A 22,358-nucleotide genomic window follows, 5' to 3' on the forward strand; every position below is an offset into this window, starting at 1 on the left:
AAAATAAAATAAACATTCACCAGGGCAAAAATAAAATGAATAAAAAACCTTTCGCAGGGGCTCTTCTCTTTCTTTTTTTCTAGATTGTGACCATTTCCTTTTTTGTTTATATAATGTTCTCAATAAAAAATAAAAATAAGCTTTCACTGAGGCGAGTGCACAGTAACGAATGTTCTATTATGGATGTCTTTCACTTTTCATCATATATAGTCTTGTATTCAGCAAGGAAATTTGATGCAAAGTGACAGTAAAGATGTTGCAAATGGTTTATATTTCTAAAAAATGCTGTTTTTTTAACGTAAATAATAAATGTTTCTTGTGCACCAAATCAGCATAATATGATTTCCGAAGGATCATGTGACACTTCTGACACTCAGCTTTGCTATTACAGGAATAGATAAACATTTTTTTTTAAATATATTAAACTAGAAAAGAGTAAACTAATGAAAGACTTAAGTATTACTGTGTTTTAACTGTATGTTTGATCAAATAAATGCTTTGGTGAGCGTTTAAGACTTCTTTAAAAACAAAAGTGGTGTGTGTATATTATATATACAGTATATATATATAAGAGTTACCAGGGTAAATTATAAAAATGGTTATTTTTCCTTACCATACAAAAGCAATTATGTCCAGTAGTTTTGTCACTGTTAGTTTATTGAAACAATAGACAGATAGTGTCCATTCCAAAATGATTTTAGCTGATACAACTGGGATGATATGAAAAATAGGCCTATTAACTTCTTGTCATACCATTTTACGAACCAAGACCCAAAAACGGCCATTTCTACATTCTTTCAGAACAATCCTAACTTATTCGCCTCACAAATTACAATGAACAAACATTAAGGTCAACACTTTAAAGTTCAACATTTTATGAAAATGTTTAAATTGGTCTAAGAACATTTAATAGTCAACATACAAAATGAGCCAATTGAAAGTGCTATCAAGAAACATCAACGCTAACGCAGCCAACAGACAATATTTAGCATTACAAACCCCTAAACAGAACGTTATTCGATCACAACATGAAAACATTAAGAACAGCTCGTCTCACTGTGTAAGAATAATGAAGAGGAATGCTTCAGATGTTTTGGATGTTATACGTGTGTTGAATGTTTAGTGTGTCTCGCAGCATCAGGTCCCGAAGGCGCCACAGAGCGTCAGCCATGGTCTTGTGAGCTCCCTTGCTCTTCAGCCAATGAGAGGGCAGACGGCTCTCCTGCTCTTTTGTGAGCCGCACATCTTTCCTGCGAGCTGGGGTCACACACACACACACACACACACACACACACACACACACACACACACGCACACACACGCACGCACGCACGCACGCACGCACACACACACACGTCATTTGGCTGGTTTAAAATTTCAGAAATTAAGGACAGACTTGTTAACATAATTGATAATACACATTTTTCTAATATTATTAATAATTATCTAATATAAATATTGTGTAACATACTCTATCATTTAAAAGTCCAAGAGACAGTGAAAACATTTGATACTAAAGATTTCTATTTCAAAGAAATTCTGTTCTTCAAACTTTTTATTCATCAAAGAAACGTTGAATATTCATCAAACAAAAATATGAAGCAGCACAACTGTTTTCAACAATGATAATAATAATAATCAGAAATGTTTCTTGTTGAGCAAATCATCATATTAGAGTGATTTCTGAAGGATCATGTGACACTGAAGACTGGAGTAATGATGCTGAAAATACAGCTTTGAATTTTTTATTTAAAATATAATAAAATAGAAAACAAGTTGTTTTAAACTGCAGTAATATCTTATAAAATTATATATATTTTTAACTGTTATTTATGCTCAAATAACTAGCTTTGGTGAGCATAAGATACTTTAAAAGTATTAAATAATGGCTGGGTAAATCTCACTCATATTTTGCATTTTCTTTATGCAAAATGTAATTAATATTTTTTATTAACTAATATGAACTAAGAATGGGCATTATATTTTCGCAGAATTTATTAACCTTTAAACTGTCATGTTAAAAGATACACGTCAGCAGAGTCTTACGTCAGCGGCGGCACTGAACGCGGATCCACAACAGAACCGGAAGACAATACAATGCTGAATAAAGGCCTAGTTTTTGTTATTTTTGGAGCAAAATGTATTTTCGATGCTTCAACACACTCTAACTAACCCACTGATGTCACATGGACTACTTTGATGATGTCTTTATTTCCTTTCTGGACAAGGACAGTATACCTGTCACAGTCTTCGTCTGCACTGTTCTGTCTTGTTTGCACTACATCTCCCAGAATCCCTCTTGTCTCCACACCTGATCTCACTCCCTCATTTCCTCGTCATCATCAGTCTCACCTGTTTGCACATCATTAGTGTTCATTGGTTTGTGTATTTAGTTCCCTCTGTTCAGTCATTCCTTGTCGGTATTTGTTTATACGTCACCTTTGTGTGTATGCCTTAACCTGATCCTGGAAATAGGAATAAATGTTTGAATTGGAACCTGTCGACCATTGTCTTCTTCAACCCGCACATACCCGTGACAGAAAGACCGACCACCCTAAGTTGGACGATAGGGTTAGAATTCTCGTCCAGGCTGAGAAGAACCGACCATAAAGAAAGGAAAAAAGGGAAGATGGAGAGCTGGAAGCAAGCCTTTGTGGGAACCCGCCAAGCTGTGTTCCGTGGGAACCGTGGAGGTCACAGGGGAGGATATGGGCGATATAGTCCAGTTAAACCAGAACCAGTCATCTGCACAGTTAAGTTTAATTACGAGTTTGATGACTTCACCGATCTTCCTCCTCTCATCGGTCCAGAAGTGCCAGAGCCCTCTTCGCCGCTGGTCCTGTCCAGCTCAGAGCCCTCTTCGCCGCTGGCCCTGTCCAGCTCAGAGCCCTCTTCACCGCTGGTCCTGTCCAGCTCAAAGCCTTCTTCGTCGCTGGTCCTGCCCAGCTCAGAGCCCTCTTCGTCGCTGGTTCTGTCCAGCTCAAAGCCCTCTTCGCCGCTGGTCCTGTCCAGCCCAGAGCCGTCTTCGCCGCTGGTCCTGTCCAGCCCAGAGCCGTCTTCGCCACTGGTCCTGTCCAGCTCAAAGCCCTTTTCGCCGCTGGTCCTGTCCAGCTCAAAGCCCTCTTCGCTGCTGGTCCTGTCCAGCCCAGAGCCGTCTTCGCCCCTGGTTCTGTTCAGTCCAGAGCAGCCTGCACCACTGGTTCTGTCCAGCCCAGCCAAGCCCTCACCGTTGGTTCCGCCCAACCCAGCCAAGCCTGCACCGCAGCTTCACGTCGCCTGCCCGCCTGCGCCCCACTGCAGCCCTGCCGAGCCGGAGCTTCCCTGCACGCCTGCCGAGCCTGAGCTTCCCTGCACGCCTGCCGAGCCGGAGCTTCGCGTCACGCCGGCCGAGCCAGAGCCTTCTCCGCTGGTCCCGTCCAGTCCTTCAGAGCCTTCTCCGCTGGTCCCGTCCAGCCCTTCTGAGCCTTCACCACTGGTTCCATCCAGCATAGCCGGGCCTTCACCGCTAGCCCAGCCAGAGACTTTCCACGTCCCGTCTGCCCACCCTGAGACTGTCCACGTCCCAGAGCCTGTCCCAGAGCCTGTGATTCCCCCCAAGAAAGTTTTGGGGGGGGGGGGATATAGGCTGCCCGAAGGGGACTCTCCGCCATGGCCGCCCGAAGGGGATTCTCCGCCATGGCCGCCCGAAGGGTACTCTCCGCCATGGCCGCCCGAAGGGGACTCTCCGCCATGGCCGCCCGAAGGGGACTCTCCGCCATGGCCGCCCGAAGGGGACTCTCCGCCATGGCCGCCCGAAGGGGACTCTCCGCCATGGCCGCCCGAAGGGGACTCTCCGCCATGGCCGCCCGAAGGGGACTCTCCGCCATGGCCGCCCGAAGGGGACTCTCCGCCATGGCCGCCCGAAGGGGACTCTCCGCCATGGCCGCCCGAAGGGGACTCTCCGCCATGGCCGCCCGAAGGGGACTCTCCGCCATGGCCGCCCGAAGGGGACTCTCCGCCATGGCCGCCCGAAGGGGACTCTCCGCCATGGCCGCCCGAAGGGGACTCTCCGCCATGGCCGCCCGAAGGGGACTCTCCGCCATGGCCGCCCGAAGGGGACTCTGCGCCATGGCCGCCCGAAGGGGATTCTCCGCCATGGCCGCCCGAGGGTCCGACAGCTCCGCCCTGGCCACGCCCACAGCCTGCTCCGCCCTGGCCGCCTGAACTTCCTGATCCACCCTGGCCGCCTGCACTTCCTGCTCCGCCCTGGAGGCGTTGGACTCCTACAGGCCACGCTCTCGTCAGCCTCCAGGGCGCCCACCCCCCCCACCACCCCTATTGATGTTATACGGCGCGAGGTCGCGCCTATTTGAGGGGGGCGTTATGTCACAGTCTTCGTCTGCACTGTTCTGTCTTGTTTGCACTACATCTCCCAGAATCCCTCTTGTCTCCACACCTGATCTCACTCCCTCATTTCCTCGTCATCATCTGTCTCACCTGTTTGCACATCATTAGTGTTCATTGGTTTGTGTATTTAGTTCCCTCTGTTCAGTCATTCCTTGTCGGTCTTTGTTTATACGTCACCTTTGTGTGTATGCCTTAACCTGATCCTGGAAATAGGAATAAATCTATGTTTGAATTGGAACCTGTCGACCATTGTCTTCTTCAATCCGCACATACCCGTGACAATACCGTACATACATTTACAATGGAGGGACAGAAAGCTCTCGGACTAAATCTAAAATATCTTAAACTGTGTTCTGAAGATGAACGGAGGTCTTACGGGCTTGGAGCGACATGAGGGAGAGTCATTAATGACATCATTTTCATTTTTGGCTGAACTAACCCTTTAACTCATGTACTTAACTAATGTTAACAAATGTTATTGTAAAGTGTTACCATTTTTTCCTTAGATTTTTCCGGTGACATCTAACCTTAAGCCACCCGGCTACCTGGCTGTCTAAGTATCTGCATTGAACATAATGTAAATCTGCCCTCTTACTCACCAGAGAGTGTTTGGTCCCATTTGCTGACAGTAGTGGAGTCAGCACTGAGTCCTTCAATATACCTCAGGTAAGCCTCTGAGTGTAGCAGTCGCTGGGGTTTGGGTGGAGGAGCCACAAATATGGGGGTGGAGGGCTGCTGTAGAGAGGGCGTCCCAGCCTGCCCCTGTCCTGGGTAGGGGGGTGGAGCCTGTAGGCCCGAGTTCATCACACCCATCTACAGAAACACAAAGATTCAGAACGACTCGAAGCGCAGAAATGATTCCATTCAATCCAACCGTTGTTGTTGTTTTTGTTGCCAGAGACAAAATTGCATCAACATTTAGCATTCATATAATGGATAAACACGAAACCCTTCAAAATCAGCATTACCTGAGTCCCATAAGCACTTCCTGTTGACCCCGGGGCCATTCCATTCATACCTGTGAAAGAGGATTCAGCAGACACTGAGAATAAGAGACTTTCAAAGTAAACTGATATGTTCCTGTTTATCTGAGTAGATAATCCGTTCGGATAGTTGTTTATGGCATAATCCACAGAAATGAAGACATCTGAAATCTCAAATCAAGCAAAAGGAGAAATTAAGAAAAATGTATCATATAGTGAGGGTCCAGGGGCAGTCAAGCTCCAAAAAAATGTACACTGAAAGAACTGCATCTGACTTGTGTAATAAAGCGAACTTTCTGTTTGGAAAAGATCGAAGTTGACGTTGCTAGTTGTCAGGTTTGATATTACAGTTTTTTACAGTCGCTAGGACACATTTCTCAATACTTAGGTCACTTTTTCAAAACTCTTCACACAGTTCTCCTAACCAACTTTCAGCTTGGCACAGCAGTTCATTTCACATTCAAAATGCACTAAAACTACAGAATCACTTCGTACATGTCTCAAATCAACACACTCTTCCAGAACACTAGCAAAGGTTGACAGCCAACACACACACTTTGTCACCCACAAAACAATGACCTAAAAAACACTAACAACAGGAAACTTTATACAATGATTCCTCTGTAAATGCCTTCTTTCTTCTACCTCTCTACTGTTTAGAAATCACTGCAATATATGTGACTAGAATGAATTAGACATGATGCAGTAGCTTCAATACTTTATATATTTTATGTTTTTGGAGTAATTCCAAAGAACAAAAATTTGTATACACACCATCCACTGATTCAGATACAATAGGAATCAGCTGTGGTTGGTCCAAATGTCCAATTGTTTTTAGATTTGAAATATATTTCATTACAATATATTACTGTAGAAATGTGGCAAAAGGCAGTCTTATTCAGTTTTGTATTATGTTATTGTTTTGAACTTAAGTTTAACAGTTTTGAAAACAGTGTGTAAGCATGTGCAAATTGACCACAGAGTTTTGGCGGTTGTTGTGTCGAAGTGAGAAAAGAATTAATGTAATTTGAAAGATGTCGTCATTGAATGCATTTTGTGCCAAAGCAATGATAAATGATCCACAGTTTAGCCCACATATACTTCTGTTGTGCTCACTGTGTGAAGAGTTTTGAAAAAGTGACCTAAGTATTGAGAAATGTGTCCTAGCGACTGTAAAAACTGTAAAAGCAGGAGAGGTAGCGTGGCCGAGCGGTCTAAGGCGCTGGATTTAGGCTCCAGTCTCTCTGGAGGCGTGGGTTCGAATCCCACCGCTGCCAATTATGTTTTGTGGGGCAGTTGTGGCCTAAAGGTTCGAGAGTTAAACAATAAATGTGTGTGTGTTGTTTGAATGTTATCTGGATCCATTATATCATTGGCTTTGTCGTGTGAACTAGAGCCAGTTATTTACAAGTCCTCTCCTGTGGCTTCATGGGATAGTGTCTATCGAATGTGGACTCTGGAATCTGGCAGGTCTTTTACGATGTACTTTTTACCTACTGGTTTGCAAATACTATGTATTCAGAAATACTTCTGTTTTAGCATACTGTTTTTCTCATACTTGTAGGGAAGTACAGATGCAGCGATACTGTGTTTACTCCCTTTTTAAAGCTTAACTTCTCCTAGTCTCTATGGCTTTCAGAACTTGAATATTCTTCAAAATATCTAAAACACTTCATAATAAGGTCTCATTTGTAAACCTTAGTTGATGTGTTAACTAACATGAAATAAAAATGAGCAATACAGATTCAACTCGATTAATAAAAGGTATTAGTAAATGCTGAGATTTACATGAACTAATATTGATAAATGCTGTAGAAGTATTGTTCATTGTTAGTTCATGTTAACTAATGTAGTTATCGAATATTAATAAATAAAACCTTGTTGCAAAATGTTACCAAAATATTTAATTTTGGGTAACACTTTAAAATAAGGTCCCAATAGTAAAAATTAGTTAATCAATGAACTAACAATGAGCAATACATTTGAACAGAATTTATTAGGGGTTCAAGCGTATAGCGCTGAAACTCTATTGCGATTGTTCGAATTTCCAAGGATCAGGATTCTCCCCTAAAGTGATCAGGCAGACGAAACCATAAGTCGTGGAGACTTTTGAGAGAGGGTAGTACTCTCACCGTCTACAACGTCACAAAGGTTCGCCCCAATCGGCCTGACGGGGGCGCTACCTAATGGCTCATAACTCCTAAATCGTTCATCGCAGACTCAAGATAGATTCCACTTTCTTATATAATTGAAATCCTTGACTCACGACGAACAAAACATTCAAAATCGAAATCTTCGGGTATTTTGGATTTTTCGAAAAAACTAGTAGTCCTAGGTTTTTGCCCGATCGGACCAAACCAGTTCAGAAAGATTCTGATTGTCAATAATTATATAAAAAAAAAGATCGAAACTTTGAGTCACGTCCGCGGCGGTGAGGTGAAGTTCGCCAGTGGAGTTCCAGCGGCTGTCAGACAAGGTTAACGGAGGCCGATAGGCATATTTCACCAAAATGGCCGCCGAGACTGGAAGTATCGCTACCCTACATCCGGTCTCGGTCGCCATTTTGTGAAATAGGCCGATCATAAGGAAACTCGCTCGGCCTGTTTGACTCACGGCCCTAGAGGCCTGTGAGAAATTCAAAAGAAATCGGCCACCGCCTTCGTGTTTTCACGTGCATAAAGGATTGTATATCACGCGATTTTTCGCATATGCCCACGGCATGGTAGAACTCCTCCTCCTGAGCAACTTTGCCTCGAGGACCGCGGCTGTCAATCCAATTGTTTCGCAAACTAGTCCTAACTGTTAAGGGGTAACTAAACCCTAAACCAACTTTTTTTAGTTAATGATCTGTAAGACTGGGGCTTTATTAGTGCTGATCATTGATTCGAGTAACTTTTTTGACATTTGGGTATAAAGTGTTTTAATTCTACAATATATGGTGTAAAAACGTCTGAGTGCTGCCCTCTTCAGGTTGAACGGTGGCTCCTGCAGTTGAATTTTCCTATTGGATGTTTGCGGTGCTTCGTGACGTAAGCAGGTTCCAGCTCACCACGCCCTTGGTACGAGCTACCACACCATCTTGTTTCGTCAAAAATAGATGGTGTGGTCAAGAGTTGGAATTACGAGTATTGAAAACGATCAGGATAGAGTATTTTAGCATCTACATAGCATTTATATAGTTATTTAGATCATTTTGTGTAGCCTAGTTAGTTAGTTAGTAGCATAGTACTACATCAGTTAGGATAGCTTCAAGTTAGCGTAGATTTATCTGTATTTAGTACAGTGGTCAGGATGGTAGCGGAATAGAGGTGGACATGGGCTTCTCCACACAGCTCGCGCTGAAAAGCGACGCAGTGCCAAACGCTGCTCCTCCTGCATTGACTCCACCACCGCAGTGACATCTTGATGCGAGTGATCATGTATATATTTTAATCACAATTTATGGTTAGGCTAAAGTTAATCCTCTGAGGTCGACAAACGCGCCGGCGCATTTTGCTGGATTTTTTCACATAGCAGCAAAATATCAATATGAATATATGCCTACAGAGAGCGCACGCTATTGACATCAACTCGACAAAACTCATCAGATGCCGATCGCGACGCGGGAGTTAAGACCGCAGTTTGAGGTCCTCGAATTGATATGGCCCTGTGTCCACAGACAATTCACCCTCCTCCACTTCAGGTGAAGCTGGGGGAGAAAAGCCCTCGACTTCAAATGACCGCTCTGTTGCAAAGCTACTTGCGTCACTCCAGTCACTCTCCATTTTAGAGTCTGACAGCCGCTGTCACTGCGGGTCTCAGGTGCACGCCCCCCGCTCAGCCCCGCCCTCGGCTCGTCCCCTCTATCTCCGCTGGGCTCTGCCCACTTTTTCAGCATTTTTCAAATATTGCCAGTGGGTGGAGTCAGGCTCTGACCAGGGTTTAGTTACCCTTTAAAAAGCTTTAAAACATATATTACCTTAGTAAATTGCCTGTTTTGGCTTTGAATGTTCTTTTACATCTATGATCATGGTGGTTACAAGCTTGCTAAAGAAAACAATACCTTTTTACGCATGTGCTTAAAGGCCTTAAAGCGCTTGAACCCCAGTATTTCATCAGAAACCATCTTAAAACAGGGCTTTAAGTGTAAAATACCCAACTTTTCCTTTAAATAATACTAACAGACACAACTTTTTATTTCAAAAATGAATATTAAAAGTTGAATGATTAATAAATGCTTTAGAAGTATTGTTCTTTGTTAGTTCATGTTAACAAATGGAACCTTGCTATAAAGTGTTACCACAATTTGGTGTTGTACGAAAGAAAGACATGAGGGTGAGTAAATGATGACAGAACTGTCATTTGTGCATGAATTATTCCTCAACAGAACATTGGTAGTCTCTTGGTTTGGTCCGGGCGGACAGTTTGCTCTATGGTACAGGTAGCCCCTCTTGTTAGGACTGGAGAGGCAGACAGGAAGCAACTGCGAGTGGGGACGTGTGGCTGTGAAGTGGTCCTTACCCAGATACGGCATGCCAGGCATACCCCACGGGAAGTGGAGAGGTAAGGCAGGCATCCCCGTGGGATGTAGAGGCATGCCGGCCATGTTAATCATGCCGTCGACAGGCCCCTGAAAGGGCAGCATGGGTGGCCTGTAACTACCCAGCATGCCTTGGAAGAGGAAGGTGGCGACACAACAAATGCATGCATCAGTATATCATGCAGTTATGAGAATGAATTCATGCACTACATGTAAAACGACAATGAAAACTACAATTAGAGCATGTAAGCTGATTTCATGATGAAACGTGAAACCCAACACACACACACACACCCCTTTTCCACAAACTGGGCGCCAAAGCTGTGCTTAATCTGGCCCGTATCCACTGAAGAAGAGTGGTTCTGGGCCTGATAAATCATCTCTGCAATGGCTGCTGGTACTTGCAATGGAAGCCAGAACCTTACCATGTAAAGTACACTTTGTTTAGCTTCGTTCTCCAATTAAGTTGAGCTGCAAAGCTACTCCAGCAGCTATTTTAGTATTTATTCACATTTTGAATGATCTTTTACTTTCATATTTTCACTTCATATTCATGTTATTTTTTTTAAAATAAAAATAATTTCTATTTAACTTTATTTTTAATTCAGTTTTATTCATTTTACTACTCAATTCAAACATATTTTATTTCGTTTTTTAGCGTACATGTTTTAAATGGGAAGTGTTTTCATCTAATATTTATTTTTTAATTTATTTCTGCTTTAATTCGTTTATCTAGCACTTTTTAACAAATAGTTTTAGTTAACAAAAACAACACTAGCCTTTTTATTTTTGTTATCCATCTGATAGCACCAAATTTTTAATTTAGGCTGATATTAAAATTCTATACTATTCTATATAAATTAATTCAATTGAAACTAAAACCATTTTAAATGCTACAAGTGAATATTTAGGGATAAACAACCCATTAGATCATTATTCAGCTCTCAAGTCAGTGGAAACGGATCTGAGAAAAGTCCTCTGAACCCATGGCTGAGCACCATTCCAATGAAAAAGGGGTAGTAAAGTTTCATGGTTGTTACAGTTCATGCAGTACCTCTGATGGAAGATATCAGACGTTAGTTTTGAAATTACAGACACCAAAAAATGGCAGCTTTGCGAAAGGAATGAACTTGCTGAAGATGGCACTGGAGATGAGTGTGTTAGCAGTTAGGCTTCGTATTGCTCTGTGTGTCCACCACACCTGAGAGGGGTTACCTGCCATAGGCGTCATGCTGTGGCTAAGCATCCCCATGGGGGTCGGGGGGGGCACTACCCCCATGAGCGCCCCTACTGGGGTACCTGCTCTCGGGGAGTTCTGCGCTGCTCTTTCTCGCTCCTGCTGCTCCGCTACTTTAGCTGCCCGCTCTGAAACGACGACAAAAGATAAAAACAATTTGACGTTTCATGGAAAACCTGAAGACATTGTATCCCATGCATAAGGCCGTGTGTCCACCAAGCGCCTGGCGTATGTTTTCAATTGTTTTCAATGGGAGCGCCGCGTTTTTTAAACGCCATGAGCGTAACGAGCGTTTTTTACTTGTCGCCTAGAGTTGAAAAATGTTCAACTTTGGGTAAAACGCAGCGCTCATCACTGTCACTTTTTACCCAGCCGTCCAATCACAGTGGAGGAGGGGCGGGGCTAGGGTTGCCAACTTTCTGAAATTGAAATAAGGAACGGGGGGGACATGCCCCCACGGAAGAACATTTTGAAAAATAGCCCCTGAAATGATGACTAATGGTGAATATTGTATGCTATCATACATTATAGCATATTATAATGCAACTTATTAGGCCTATAGTTTATAATACGTTTTAACTTAAACAAATACAACATATAACATTCAAAACTCATCGGCTTAGACTGCATTTGAAGAAAAATAAACACAACCGTTTTCTGTAGCCTTGTGTGAACTTATTCAATAGAATTAGACTTCTAGAATGTTCTTTCCAGTGCAAAAAATAACATTTTTAATTTAGTAGTTTTTCTTATCATAGCCTACAAACTCATTTTCCTCGATTTACTGAAGCCTATATGTAAAACGTCTGGCTCGCTCATAGGCTGCGCTGCGGCAACCGCACATCCAATGGCGCGAGCCCGTCAAGGGGCGTGGCCTCAGCCTATAATAGTCCCCGAATTTGCCATTATAGCAGGTCTTCGTTCATTCAAAGTCTGTCTGACATATTAGGAGGTATGTGTCTGTCATGGATTTGCACTGAATTGTAAATTTCCAATGTGAACTCATGTTTACATATGAAATGAGGTCTGGCTATATAATGAAATGTAGCTTCTCAGCTTCACGTAGCCTATTTATAATGTCGGGTTCGTCTTCTCTTTGTTCCAGAACATTTGATGTTTTGTATTGATTATCTTTGAATATTTACCTGACATAATAAAATTGTTATATTTGATTATTCTAACAGACTTTGACTTTATTTTCATTAGAGTTAAAAGAAATAGTCAGTGGTGGAATGTAACGAAGTACAAATACTTCGTTACTTTACTTAAGTAAATTTTTCACGTATCTGTACTTTACTTAAGTAGAATCAATAGTGCATACTTTTTACTTTTACTTCGTTACATTTTACAGCAATTATTATACTTTCTACTCCACTACATTTCTACAACATTCTGTTACATTTTCGTTAAATTTTCTGATCAGTTTTTCCCCTGCCAAAACGTCATCCTGACCGTCCGTTCGTCGCACGTTTCTGTCTCACCAGTGAAGTTTGGTTGCCATAGATATATCAACCCGGTCACACTAAATGCGTCTCTATAGCACACAGTGTGTTTATCGTGCAATTTATACGCGAAAATTAGTTTTTACATGCATAGGAAACGCATTGGTAGGTTTAGTAGTGATGTGGGGTGCGTGTGTATTATACGTTTGGTTAGGATTAGTATGGCAAGCCAAGAGGTTCAGAATTACGCCAAATGAATCGCGTTTACAGCCAAACGCCGTCATATACGGCGTTTTAACATAATATGTGTGTTTATACTGTATATATATATATATATATATACCGTATATAGTAAGGGCATATAGTAAGCTTGATGTGTATATTGCCTAATTGCAAGCTTGTTCAGAAATGGTGACAAAAACTTAAAATATAACTGCTTTTCCATCATATTGAACGTCATTATATGAGTATTAGGTAGAATGAGTTAGAATTAACTGTTTTATTAATCATTAGAATATAGACATTAAGAGAATAAATTGTTATGCAAGTACTTTTACTACTTAAAGTACATTTGAAATCAGGTACTTTTTACTTAAGTAGGGTTGTCATTGTGGTACTTCTACTTTTACTAAAGTAAATATGTCTCTGGTTATTTGTACTTTTACTAAGTACTGAGATTCAGTACTTCCTCCACCACTGGGAATAGTTCACGTGTATTTAATGATGCACAGATATCATTGAAAAACCTTTTCATTTATGGAGTCAGATGAAATAACGAGTTAATACATAAGATAAAATGTATTGCATTTAACCCAAAATACTTTGCCTTGAGAAATACTCGCCTTTGGATCGAATTAGACGGATTTGGTACATATGTGTCAAATACGGGACGATTCCGTATTATACGGGGCGATTGGCAACCCTAGGCCGGGCTAATGCCACACCGACCAACATTCACAACATTCTCTCTGTACAACGACATCCACCAGCAGAGCTAACCGAACAAAATGGATGGAAAATAGTTTTTTAGTCTGAAACAAATAATCTGTGAAATCAGTTACAAGTAAACTGTGCTGCGGATATTCTGTATCATAGCAACGAAACGTCTCAACGGAAAAACGCTGCGCTGCCAAAACGCTCTCATGCGCCCACAGCTAGGCGTCTTCAGCAGAGCGTCTAGCGCTTTTAGCCAGCTTTGGTGGACACACGGCCTAAGTGTCCATATATGGTTTCCAGGCACTTTACCTTCGTACTCCGCTTTCTTAGTGGCCTCAAGGTTCCTCCACTCTGTGCCCACCAGTCGACTGAGTTCTCCAAAAGAGAAGTCAGGGTGCTGGGCCTTGATGACAGCTCTCATTTCACTGCTGAAGAGGATGTACCCACTCATGTTGATCTTCCTCTTTGCCCCCTCCTTCTTCGACAAACCCTTAATGGACTTTGGTGTGGACTGTGGGAAAATGAGATGCTGATAATCTAGTCTCGGCCTTAGACAGGCTACTCGTGCTACAGTACTTTAGATTCAAATCACATAGAAAAATACCAAAATCACTCGCTTCAATATGATTGGCAGGATTCTATGTAACGGGACAGCTTTACCTTATAGCAATTTTCTAACTTTCTACCCTGTTTAGTAAATCTGGCCCTAAATCTAATAATGACCAGTTTACATGTCCCAAGTTGGCAGATTTTGACCAGAATAAGTTAAATAGTGAATACACTCGCTCTTCGAGACTACTGATTGGTTTAGCTCCGCAGTGCTTGAGTGAGCACTTCACGCATTATAGTTCTTCACGTCTATTGCGTTCTCGAAATTCCGGCCAGTTGATAATACCTAGAATATCAAAATCGACTGCAGGCGGGAGATCCTTTTCCTATTTAGCACCAAAACTCTGGAACAGTCTTCCTAACATTGTCCGGGAAGCAGACACACTCTGTCAGTTCAAATCTAGACTAAAAACACATCTCTTTAACCTGGCATACACATAACACACTATAGACTTCTATAATTCAATGTTAGGCTGCATAGTTTAGATCAGAACACGTCCCGTAAATAAGAAGGATGGCGTCTACGCTAATATTAGTCTCTCTGTTTATCCCGAGGGACCGTCTATGGTGGACCTGCGCCTGGACCCATCCCAACTCATCCTGAAGTGCCAGCCTCATCAGCCCTGTGAAGGCCTCATCGACACGACAGCCATCGGCTCTGATCCTCAACAACTCGTCTCCATACCGGCGTGATTACTTCGACTTACAACCAGATGGAAATGGATAAATACTAGGGATGCACCGAATCCAGATTTGTGGGGTTCGGCCGAATACCGAATCCACTGGTTAAGATTCTGCAGAATCCGAAACCGAATACCGAATCCTACTCTCATCGGATTTTTCATTTTATTTTATTTTAACTGTAAAAAAAGAAAGAAAGAAAAAGAATAAGCAACATTATGCATTTTAACAGCGGCGATGATGTGTATTGTTTAGAGTCCTTGCCACCATGAGACAAATTGGCATTGCAAATTGAACATGTAGCTCGACTTGAATGGCCTTCTTTTGACTGAACGTACCGCTAAACATCACTTTTTCTGCTCAAAAGTTCCATTTTCACTTTCTCACAGCCTACTGCATTCGAACGGTCCACCTACTGTAGCGAGTGGAAATAAGATGTGTCCCCTTTAAGAGCTGCGCGCTCCCTGTTGAACTGTCTGCAGTCTGTAGTGTATGTGCCGTGCGCCTCGAACACCCCAAGTATGCGAGTTATTTCTGTTTGATGCTCATTTTTATCTTATTTTGTTAAGTAACGCTGTGGACGGTAGAACGTGTCACAGACAGTTACACGAGTTCGATTGGGGAATAAAGTGCGAGTTGAGATGCCAGTCGCCTCCGTGAGTCCTCTTGACACAACGCGTAACACTACAGGCTTCTTTGACTTGAACCTGGATTCGGTGCATCCCTAATAAATACTCTAAATGTTCCGATCCGATCTGACTTGTAACGCTGCCCGAATCATACACTGTTCCTTCGTTGGCCAGAGGAGAACTGGCCCTCCGATTTCTGGTTTCTCCCAAGGTTTTTTTCTCCATTCTATCACTGATGGAGTTTGGGTTCCTCTCCACTGTTGCCTTGGCTTTTGGCTTGCTTAGTTGGGGACATTTAATATTCAACAATATTATTGATCGGCCTTACTTAAGGTGGACGTTGACGCAATTTTCTTCAAGAAACAAACTTTGTTGTGTTATTTTCATGTTATCTCTGTAAAGCTGCTTTGATACAATCTGTATTGTAAAAAGCGCTATATAAATAAAGGTGACTTGACTTGATTATCAGACAATACAGTAAATAATACTATGACAACTTCTACGCCCCTTCTGAGATCAGTGGTTTAAATCACCTACTGCTATTCCTATTGCTCTTGCACAAGCACAAACAATGGTTTTCATTCAACAAGAGAGCCTGCAGACCTGCGGGGGGGCATAATGCAGCATGTCCATGTCACCGGTCAGCTGAGTCTGAAGCTGAGGCATGCAGTGAGCATCAGAACCGTCTCCATCATCATCACCCAAATCCTCCAGCTCTTCATCCGTCATGTCCGCAAACTTGGCCTCCAACTCTTCGATCTTCTTATCGAGCAGTGGAGACGGCTCCTTCTGAGGCACTATGAGCTTTCTGACAGACATAACCAAAAGCATGAGTTCAATTTTCAAAGTTGGGACAGAAACGAGCAATCCCACCGCTATACACTAAAGTCTGTTTTCTAAGTAAATCAAGTTTTCTTTTTCTTTGGATTACTGAAGCAACTGACCGAAAGTAATAGATTTCATCCTCGACTACTTTGGCAGACAGAGAGAAACGCTTCAGCCCTTTAAACTTCTTCATTTGCTTCTCACTCTCGATGTAGCGGCTCTCACACAGCAACACATCCTCCTCCGGCATTTCAGTTGGCCGGCATGACAGGAAATCTTTGAAAGAAGACACTGTACACTTCCCTGAGGACAAAAACACTCCGGATGAGGGAGAAGACATGGTGATAAGATTTAACCAGTAATAATAGTCCTTCCAATGTCAATAACTCAGTGGCAGAGTCAATGTATTTGAAACCACTCAGTAATACAACTGTAATGATGGAACTTAAAGGGATAGTTCACTTTGAAATACATTTTTGGTGTGTTTTAGCTTACCTCGAGGGCATCCAAGATGTAGGTGTCTTTGTTTCCGCAGTAGTTTCAATTTTGATATTTTTAGGTCAAACCGTTCTTGTCTGTCAGTCATATAATGCAGGTCTATGGTCACCACCTCAAAGAGCAGCACAGAGAAGTCCAAATTAAACATGATTGAATGACTCGTAAATGTAAGTACACATTGATGGCCTAGGACACGAAACGAGCGGTTTGTGTGAGAAAACGAACAGTATTTATATCGTTTTTACCTCTTGTAAACACAGCCACGTCCAAGTGATCTGAGGGAGCCGGCGCTTCGGTCTGTGCGTTACAAGAGCTAATAACTATATAAATACTGTTCGTTTTCTCACACAAACCGCTCGTTTCGTGTCTTAGGCCATCAATGTGTACTTACATTTACGAGTCATTAAATCATGTTTAATTTGGACTTCTCTGTGCATGCTCTTTGAGGTGGTGACCATAGACCTGCATTATATGACTGACAGACAAGAACGGTTTGACCTAAAAATATCAAAATTGAAACTACTGTGGAAACAAAGACACCTACATCTTGGATGCCCTCGAGGTAAGCTAAAACATACCAAAAATTCATTCCAAAGTGAACTATCCCTTTAACTTCGGGACCAGCCAAAATACTGTTACCTCCAACACAGGTCATAGGGCAGGATTCTTCCAGGTTACTGAGGAATACTTCCTTCTTGTAGAACATCTTAGTAGGTTCATGCTCGGTCTCCTCGGGATGGATGAAGATGGGCCCGAAGAAATAGGCAGCTCCATCTCGCACCCACATCTTCTCTATTCTATTACAAGACAAAATCATTTATATATCAGGAGACACTGTCATGAATCCAAGTTTGCTGGTCTTGTTGTTATTGACATCTTCGGAAGTGGAAGTTGGGATTTAGAATCTAAAGCTATAAGTACAAACAGAAATAAAACAGCCAAGAAGGATTGCTATGCAACATTAAACAGTCAGTTTACCCAAAACACTATTATGATGTTAACATCAATATGACACCAAATGCAGTTGGCTCCCTTCGTATCGTATCTCCATATCTTTTAACCAAATGCGACATCCAAGACCTCAGAAGACGGGCCAGATTTACTTAACAGGGCAATTCCAAAAAAAGCGCAGATGGGAGTGGAAAGTTCTGTGTGTGATCTATTGACGACGTGCAAATTAAAGAACACAGATACATGTGTGTGTATTTCCATAATGACCAACACAATCTACCAAGAGCAGCGCACATTAGTGTCTGGTTTAAAGGGTTAGTTCACCCCAAAATGAAAACTCTGTCAGTAATTACTCGCCCTCATGTTGTTCAACCCCGTAAGACTTTTTAAGCGACGAGAATACTTTTTGTGCGCAAAAAACAAACAAAAATAACGACTTTATTCAACTATTCATTTCCTTCTCTGTGGGCCGTGAGATTTCACGTAGTGTAACAGCGCAGCGCTTCTGTGTTGGACGTCACACACAGGCTCACTATTGGCCGACGCTGGTGTGTGTGTGCGTGTGACGTACAACACAGAAGCGTTATTTTTGTTTGTTTTTTGCGCACAAAAAGTATTCTCGTCGCTTGATAAACTTAAGGTTGAGCCGCTGTCGTCACTCGGACTATTTTAACGAAGTCTTTCATAACTTTTGGGCCGGCCAGTTTCGATCCCTTAAGAAGCCTATGGAGGAGTGATCCAGCTCTCAGATTTAATCACAAATATCTTCATTTGTGTTCTGAAGATGAACGAAAGTCTTACGGGGTTGACCAACATGAGGGAGAGTAATTGCTGACAGAGTTTACATTTTTGGGTGAACTATCCCTTTAAGACATGCTTTTTTTGGGCGGTAAATAATGGCACAAACACTAGTTTACTGACTAGCGCAAACCTTAGTAAATCACATGATTAATTTTAAATACTCTCCTCCCATAAATTTTGCGTCTGAAAGGGAAACTCCTACAAATGCATATGCAATAAGTTCAGCCGTAAAAAAAAACCCTGTCCGCGCCTTTTCAACGTTAATTTTTCACTGCGTGTCTTTAGTAAATCCTGACAGTAGTTTTTTAGTCCAATTTAACTACTTAAATTCTGTCCAATCCACCAAATCTTTCACATTTCAAAAAGTTTATAAAGACATGAAGCAGTTTAATCCAAGTCTTCTGCGTCGATCAATATTTATATAATAATAAAAGCCAAAATTAATCTGTTGATCATATGAATCCATTGTGTGTCTTCAGAAGACTTAGATTAAATCAATCAATTTATATGAATTACTTTTGTCTTTATGAAAGTTTTGATCAATGGATTTTCAATGGAGGGACAGAAATATCTCAGGTTTCATTAAAAATATCTTCATTTGTGTTTCAAAGAACAACAAAAGTCTTCTGAGCTTGGAATGATATAACTGTGAGTACTTGTTGACAGAAGCCTTTTATAGTTCCTTTTTGTTCTTTTCGAAGCTCTACATTGTCCGTTCCTAGCCTGACTACGTCAGACTTCGTACTTCCGCTCAATTTCAGTTCGCTTCTGTACTCAGTCTGAGATAGCGACCTATCGCTCAGTTTTCCTCCGGCCGGCCAATCAACGAACAGAGGGCGGGCTGAGAGCCGTGACGTAGACGCTAAGCGCCGAGTTTAAGATTGTATTTTAGGTTAAGGAAATCGAAAACGACCGCGGATATGGAGATACGGGATTCAATTCGCTCTGTTGTGGAGAATATTCCCGGCATTTGCAAACTGAAGCCCGAACAAGAAGAGTAAACATTTTGAATGGAGGTGATGTTTAAAGGGGTCATATAATGCCATTTTTGTACAAGCTAATATGATTCATTAGGGTCTAAATTAAAAGTTTGTAATATACTTTAATTAAAAATTCTCATTAGTATTGTAAGAAAACACTTATTTTACCTGGTCAAAAACAGCTGTTTTCAGCACGCCGTTTCAGTGCATATGCCTTTAAATGATAATGAGCTTTGCTGACTCCGCCTCTCTGTTCTGTGCATTCACCATTTGTAACACAATAACACAATAACCATAACGCGTTGTTCATTATAAACGTGGGATTATGAATTATATTGAGAACGCCGTACATAGAAAACATGCCGTAATGTACCCTGAGTGTAAACCTTAGACGCATTCATCGTGAAGCGTGCAAGTGATTTGCAAAGATTAATATAAATATTAATATAAAGTTTAATAAAACGTTACACTCACTTCAGTTGTTCTAGAGGTTCAGCAGGAACACGAATAGCTGGTACCGATCCTTTATTCATGAGCAGCTTCTTAGCAAAACCAGCTTTATACTGATCCTCGTTTATAAAGCAGTCTGGTGTGTGAAATGATTCGCGCAAACATGAGAGCATTGACGTTGCTCGTGGGGAATATTCCCTTCGAAAACAAACTCAGCCACTGCGTCTTCAGCGGTTTGGATTTAGGAACATTAAAATGACTGCTGTGTTCGTTATTACACCCAAGAACAGAACACCACAATCGCTTAGACGCCATTCTGCTCATAGACAGTGCTCCAGCATATCAACAATGACCGCGCCGGTCAGCGCAGACTATGATTGACAGCTGGCTCACAAGCGAGGGCGGGTCTGTCAATCAACAATCGTGGGAGGGGCTTCCGACCGTGTGACGTCACACGGTCGAACAGCTCGATTTGAGACGGGAAAACATATAAGGAGATTAAAAAAAAAACACTGGATGGATTTTTATCATTATATGATGGCTGTGTACAGGCACTGCCAACACACATTTCAGTACAATCAACTTGTAAAAGTGCATGTATCATTATATGACCCCTTTAAGTTGGAGAGAGAGGTGATTGCGTTATGTGATTGGCTTACGGGTAACCAATGATTTTATACTTCAGACAAGCCTAAGAGAAAGAAAACACTTTTCAATTATGCCATTCCAGGCTCTATCTACGAAGCAAAGCGAAGTAGCAGAGTTTGGTATTACCAGGCTAGTCCGTTCCCAATTGATTTCATTGTATGGAAAAGAGCAGCATGAATATTTTGCTAAACATCTCCTTTTTTGTTCCACAAAAGAAATGACAGCATATAGTTTGGAAGGACATGAGCAACACTGCGTCTCGTCATTGGTACCCTACCTGCCCACGCGGTTGCGAACGAGCCCATGAGAGCGGATGTAGACGCAGTCTCCCACTTTCAGCCACATGTCGTTGTAGCAGAGCTGCTCGTAGTACTGGCAGCCTGGCTCGCCGTTACTGACCTCCATGGTGACATCCTCCCTCTCCTGAGGACACAGCATGTGTCAAAGATATTCAATATCAGTCAGTAATATACACTGCCACCAGGGTTTCCGTTGGATTGCATTTCTCCTCAGCCTGCGAAGTCCTCATATGTGATTTCAACGAAATGTATCCAGTAGGGATGCTCATTTCGGTTAACTTTCCCGACCGACAACCGCCGCTCGTTAATCGATTATTAACCGTTAACTGATAAGATTATAATATTGAATTGGCATTAAATAAAAATAAAATTGACGCGTATCTCTGACCCGTTAAAAATACAAATACTTTTTTTTTTTTTTTTTTTATCAAAGGGTTTATTTTAACATGTAGAGTGCAAACAGCAGCACACAGAACAGTTTGTTCCAGTTCATTTAACAAGGAGTCATTTCACGGCGGCCAATTTAAATGTTACCAGATAAATGAGACATACTGAGAGTGTATAATTAAGTTCGCTTGAGTAAAAACAATAGGCTACTATTCAGATATGTTATGTGGGGAAGGGGGATTGGTTTGTTAAACTATGAATGTGAAACCATAGTAAAAACAATTGGTGTTGATTGACGCCAATCGGACGTTCATGTTTTTTTCCGTCTATTTGAAAGTTAGGCTAATAAGCATGTTGCGTTCTATACGGCCTGATTATGTCATTTTTTTAAGTTACATATAGCCTGCCTCCAGTTTTCCTCAACTTGACTAATTAAGAGGGGATATTTAACCGGCATATCATCAAAATGTCTGTAAAACGAAAACCGGCACCATTTTTTTCTAGCGGAAACTACCAAAAAAGTTGTTGTTTGGATTTAACCCTTGTGTTCTGTTCGAATTCTGTGTACACCCTTTATGGACCGGGTCAAATAGTTTCCTAAGACCTAGTTCCCTAGTTTCATTTATTCACTCACAGGGAAGTGAGAAACCAAACATAACAAAATCATTCATCAAATAAATGTTTTTTTATTTATTTTTTGGCTCTGTGAAGCTGCCTTTGAAAATCCTACATAAAAGTTTTGGTTAAAAGCTAGGTATTTTAGATATTTTGAATATTGAAATGAGAGCTTATTTTACTATCTGTGTTTGACAAAGATTTTCATCTGTAATTTGCAAATAATTCTAAACACTGTGATTTTAGCTTTTTCAAGTGTGTTTGGTTAGGGTCAGAGCACTTTTAGATGCACGTGCACGTTAGAACTGGAGTTGAAGTGCCCTGACATACAGAAAATAAATGTTTTTATTTTGTGTGTACAGTTGCTTTTGAATGGCTGCCTATGAGGGTCAAATTGACCCGCGAACATCACGAACGTAACAGTAATTTTGTTTGTATATGTCAAAACACATCAGCATGTTGAAACTTTGCATGCATGTTCA

At 41.7% G+C, this 22,358-nt stretch overlaps 1 protein-coding gene and 1 non-coding gene across 7 annotated transcripts in view; one reads left to right on the forward strand and one right to left on the reverse strand.

The window, feature by feature from the left end:
• Positions 1-636: 636 nt before the first annotated feature.
• pbrm1 (polybromo 1) overlaps positions 637-22,358 on the reverse strand; it is a 46,345-nt gene continuing 24,623 nt past the window's right edge. For 3 of the 6 annotated variants that reach the window (XM_056236671.1, XM_056236670.1, XM_056236672.1), the window contains 9 exons: positions 20,853-20,998; positions 17,385-17,542; positions 16,367-16,550; positions 16,026-16,230; positions 13,813-14,014; positions 11,104-11,253; positions 5,355-5,404; positions 4,986-5,199; positions 637-1,257 (listed from right to left, as the gene is read on the reverse strand). In XM_056236671.1, the coding sequence (XP_056092646.1) occupies positions 1,085-1,257; positions 4,986-5,199; positions 5,355-5,404; positions 11,104-11,253; positions 13,813-14,014; positions 16,026-16,230; positions 16,367-16,550; positions 17,385-17,542; positions 20,853-20,998 (1,482 nt within the window). In that variant the 3' untranslated portion in view covers positions 637-1,084. Of the gene's footprint in view, positions 1,258-4,985; positions 5,200-5,354; positions 5,405-9,869; positions 10,020-11,103; positions 11,254-13,812; positions 14,015-16,025; positions 16,231-16,366; positions 16,551-17,384; positions 17,543-20,852; positions 20,999-22,358 lie in introns of all 6 variants that reach the window. The other 3 variants (XM_056236674.1, XM_056236673.1, XM_056236677.1) reach the window with 2 other exon arrangements.
• trnal-uag (transfer RNA leucine (anticodon UAG)) lies at positions 6,565-6,646 on the forward strand. The gene has a single exon. It is a non-coding gene; the product is annotated as a tRNA-Leu (tRNA).

This window comes from Rhinichthys klamathensis, unplaced genomic scaffold (assembly GCF_029890125.1).
Source record: "Rhinichthys klamathensis goyatoka isolate OS25496 unplaced genomic scaffold, OSU_Roscu_1.1 h1tg000461l_1, whole genome shotgun sequence".
Lineage (NCBI taxonomy): Eukaryota > Metazoa > Chordata > Actinopteri > Cypriniformes > Leuciscidae > Rhinichthys > Rhinichthys klamathensis.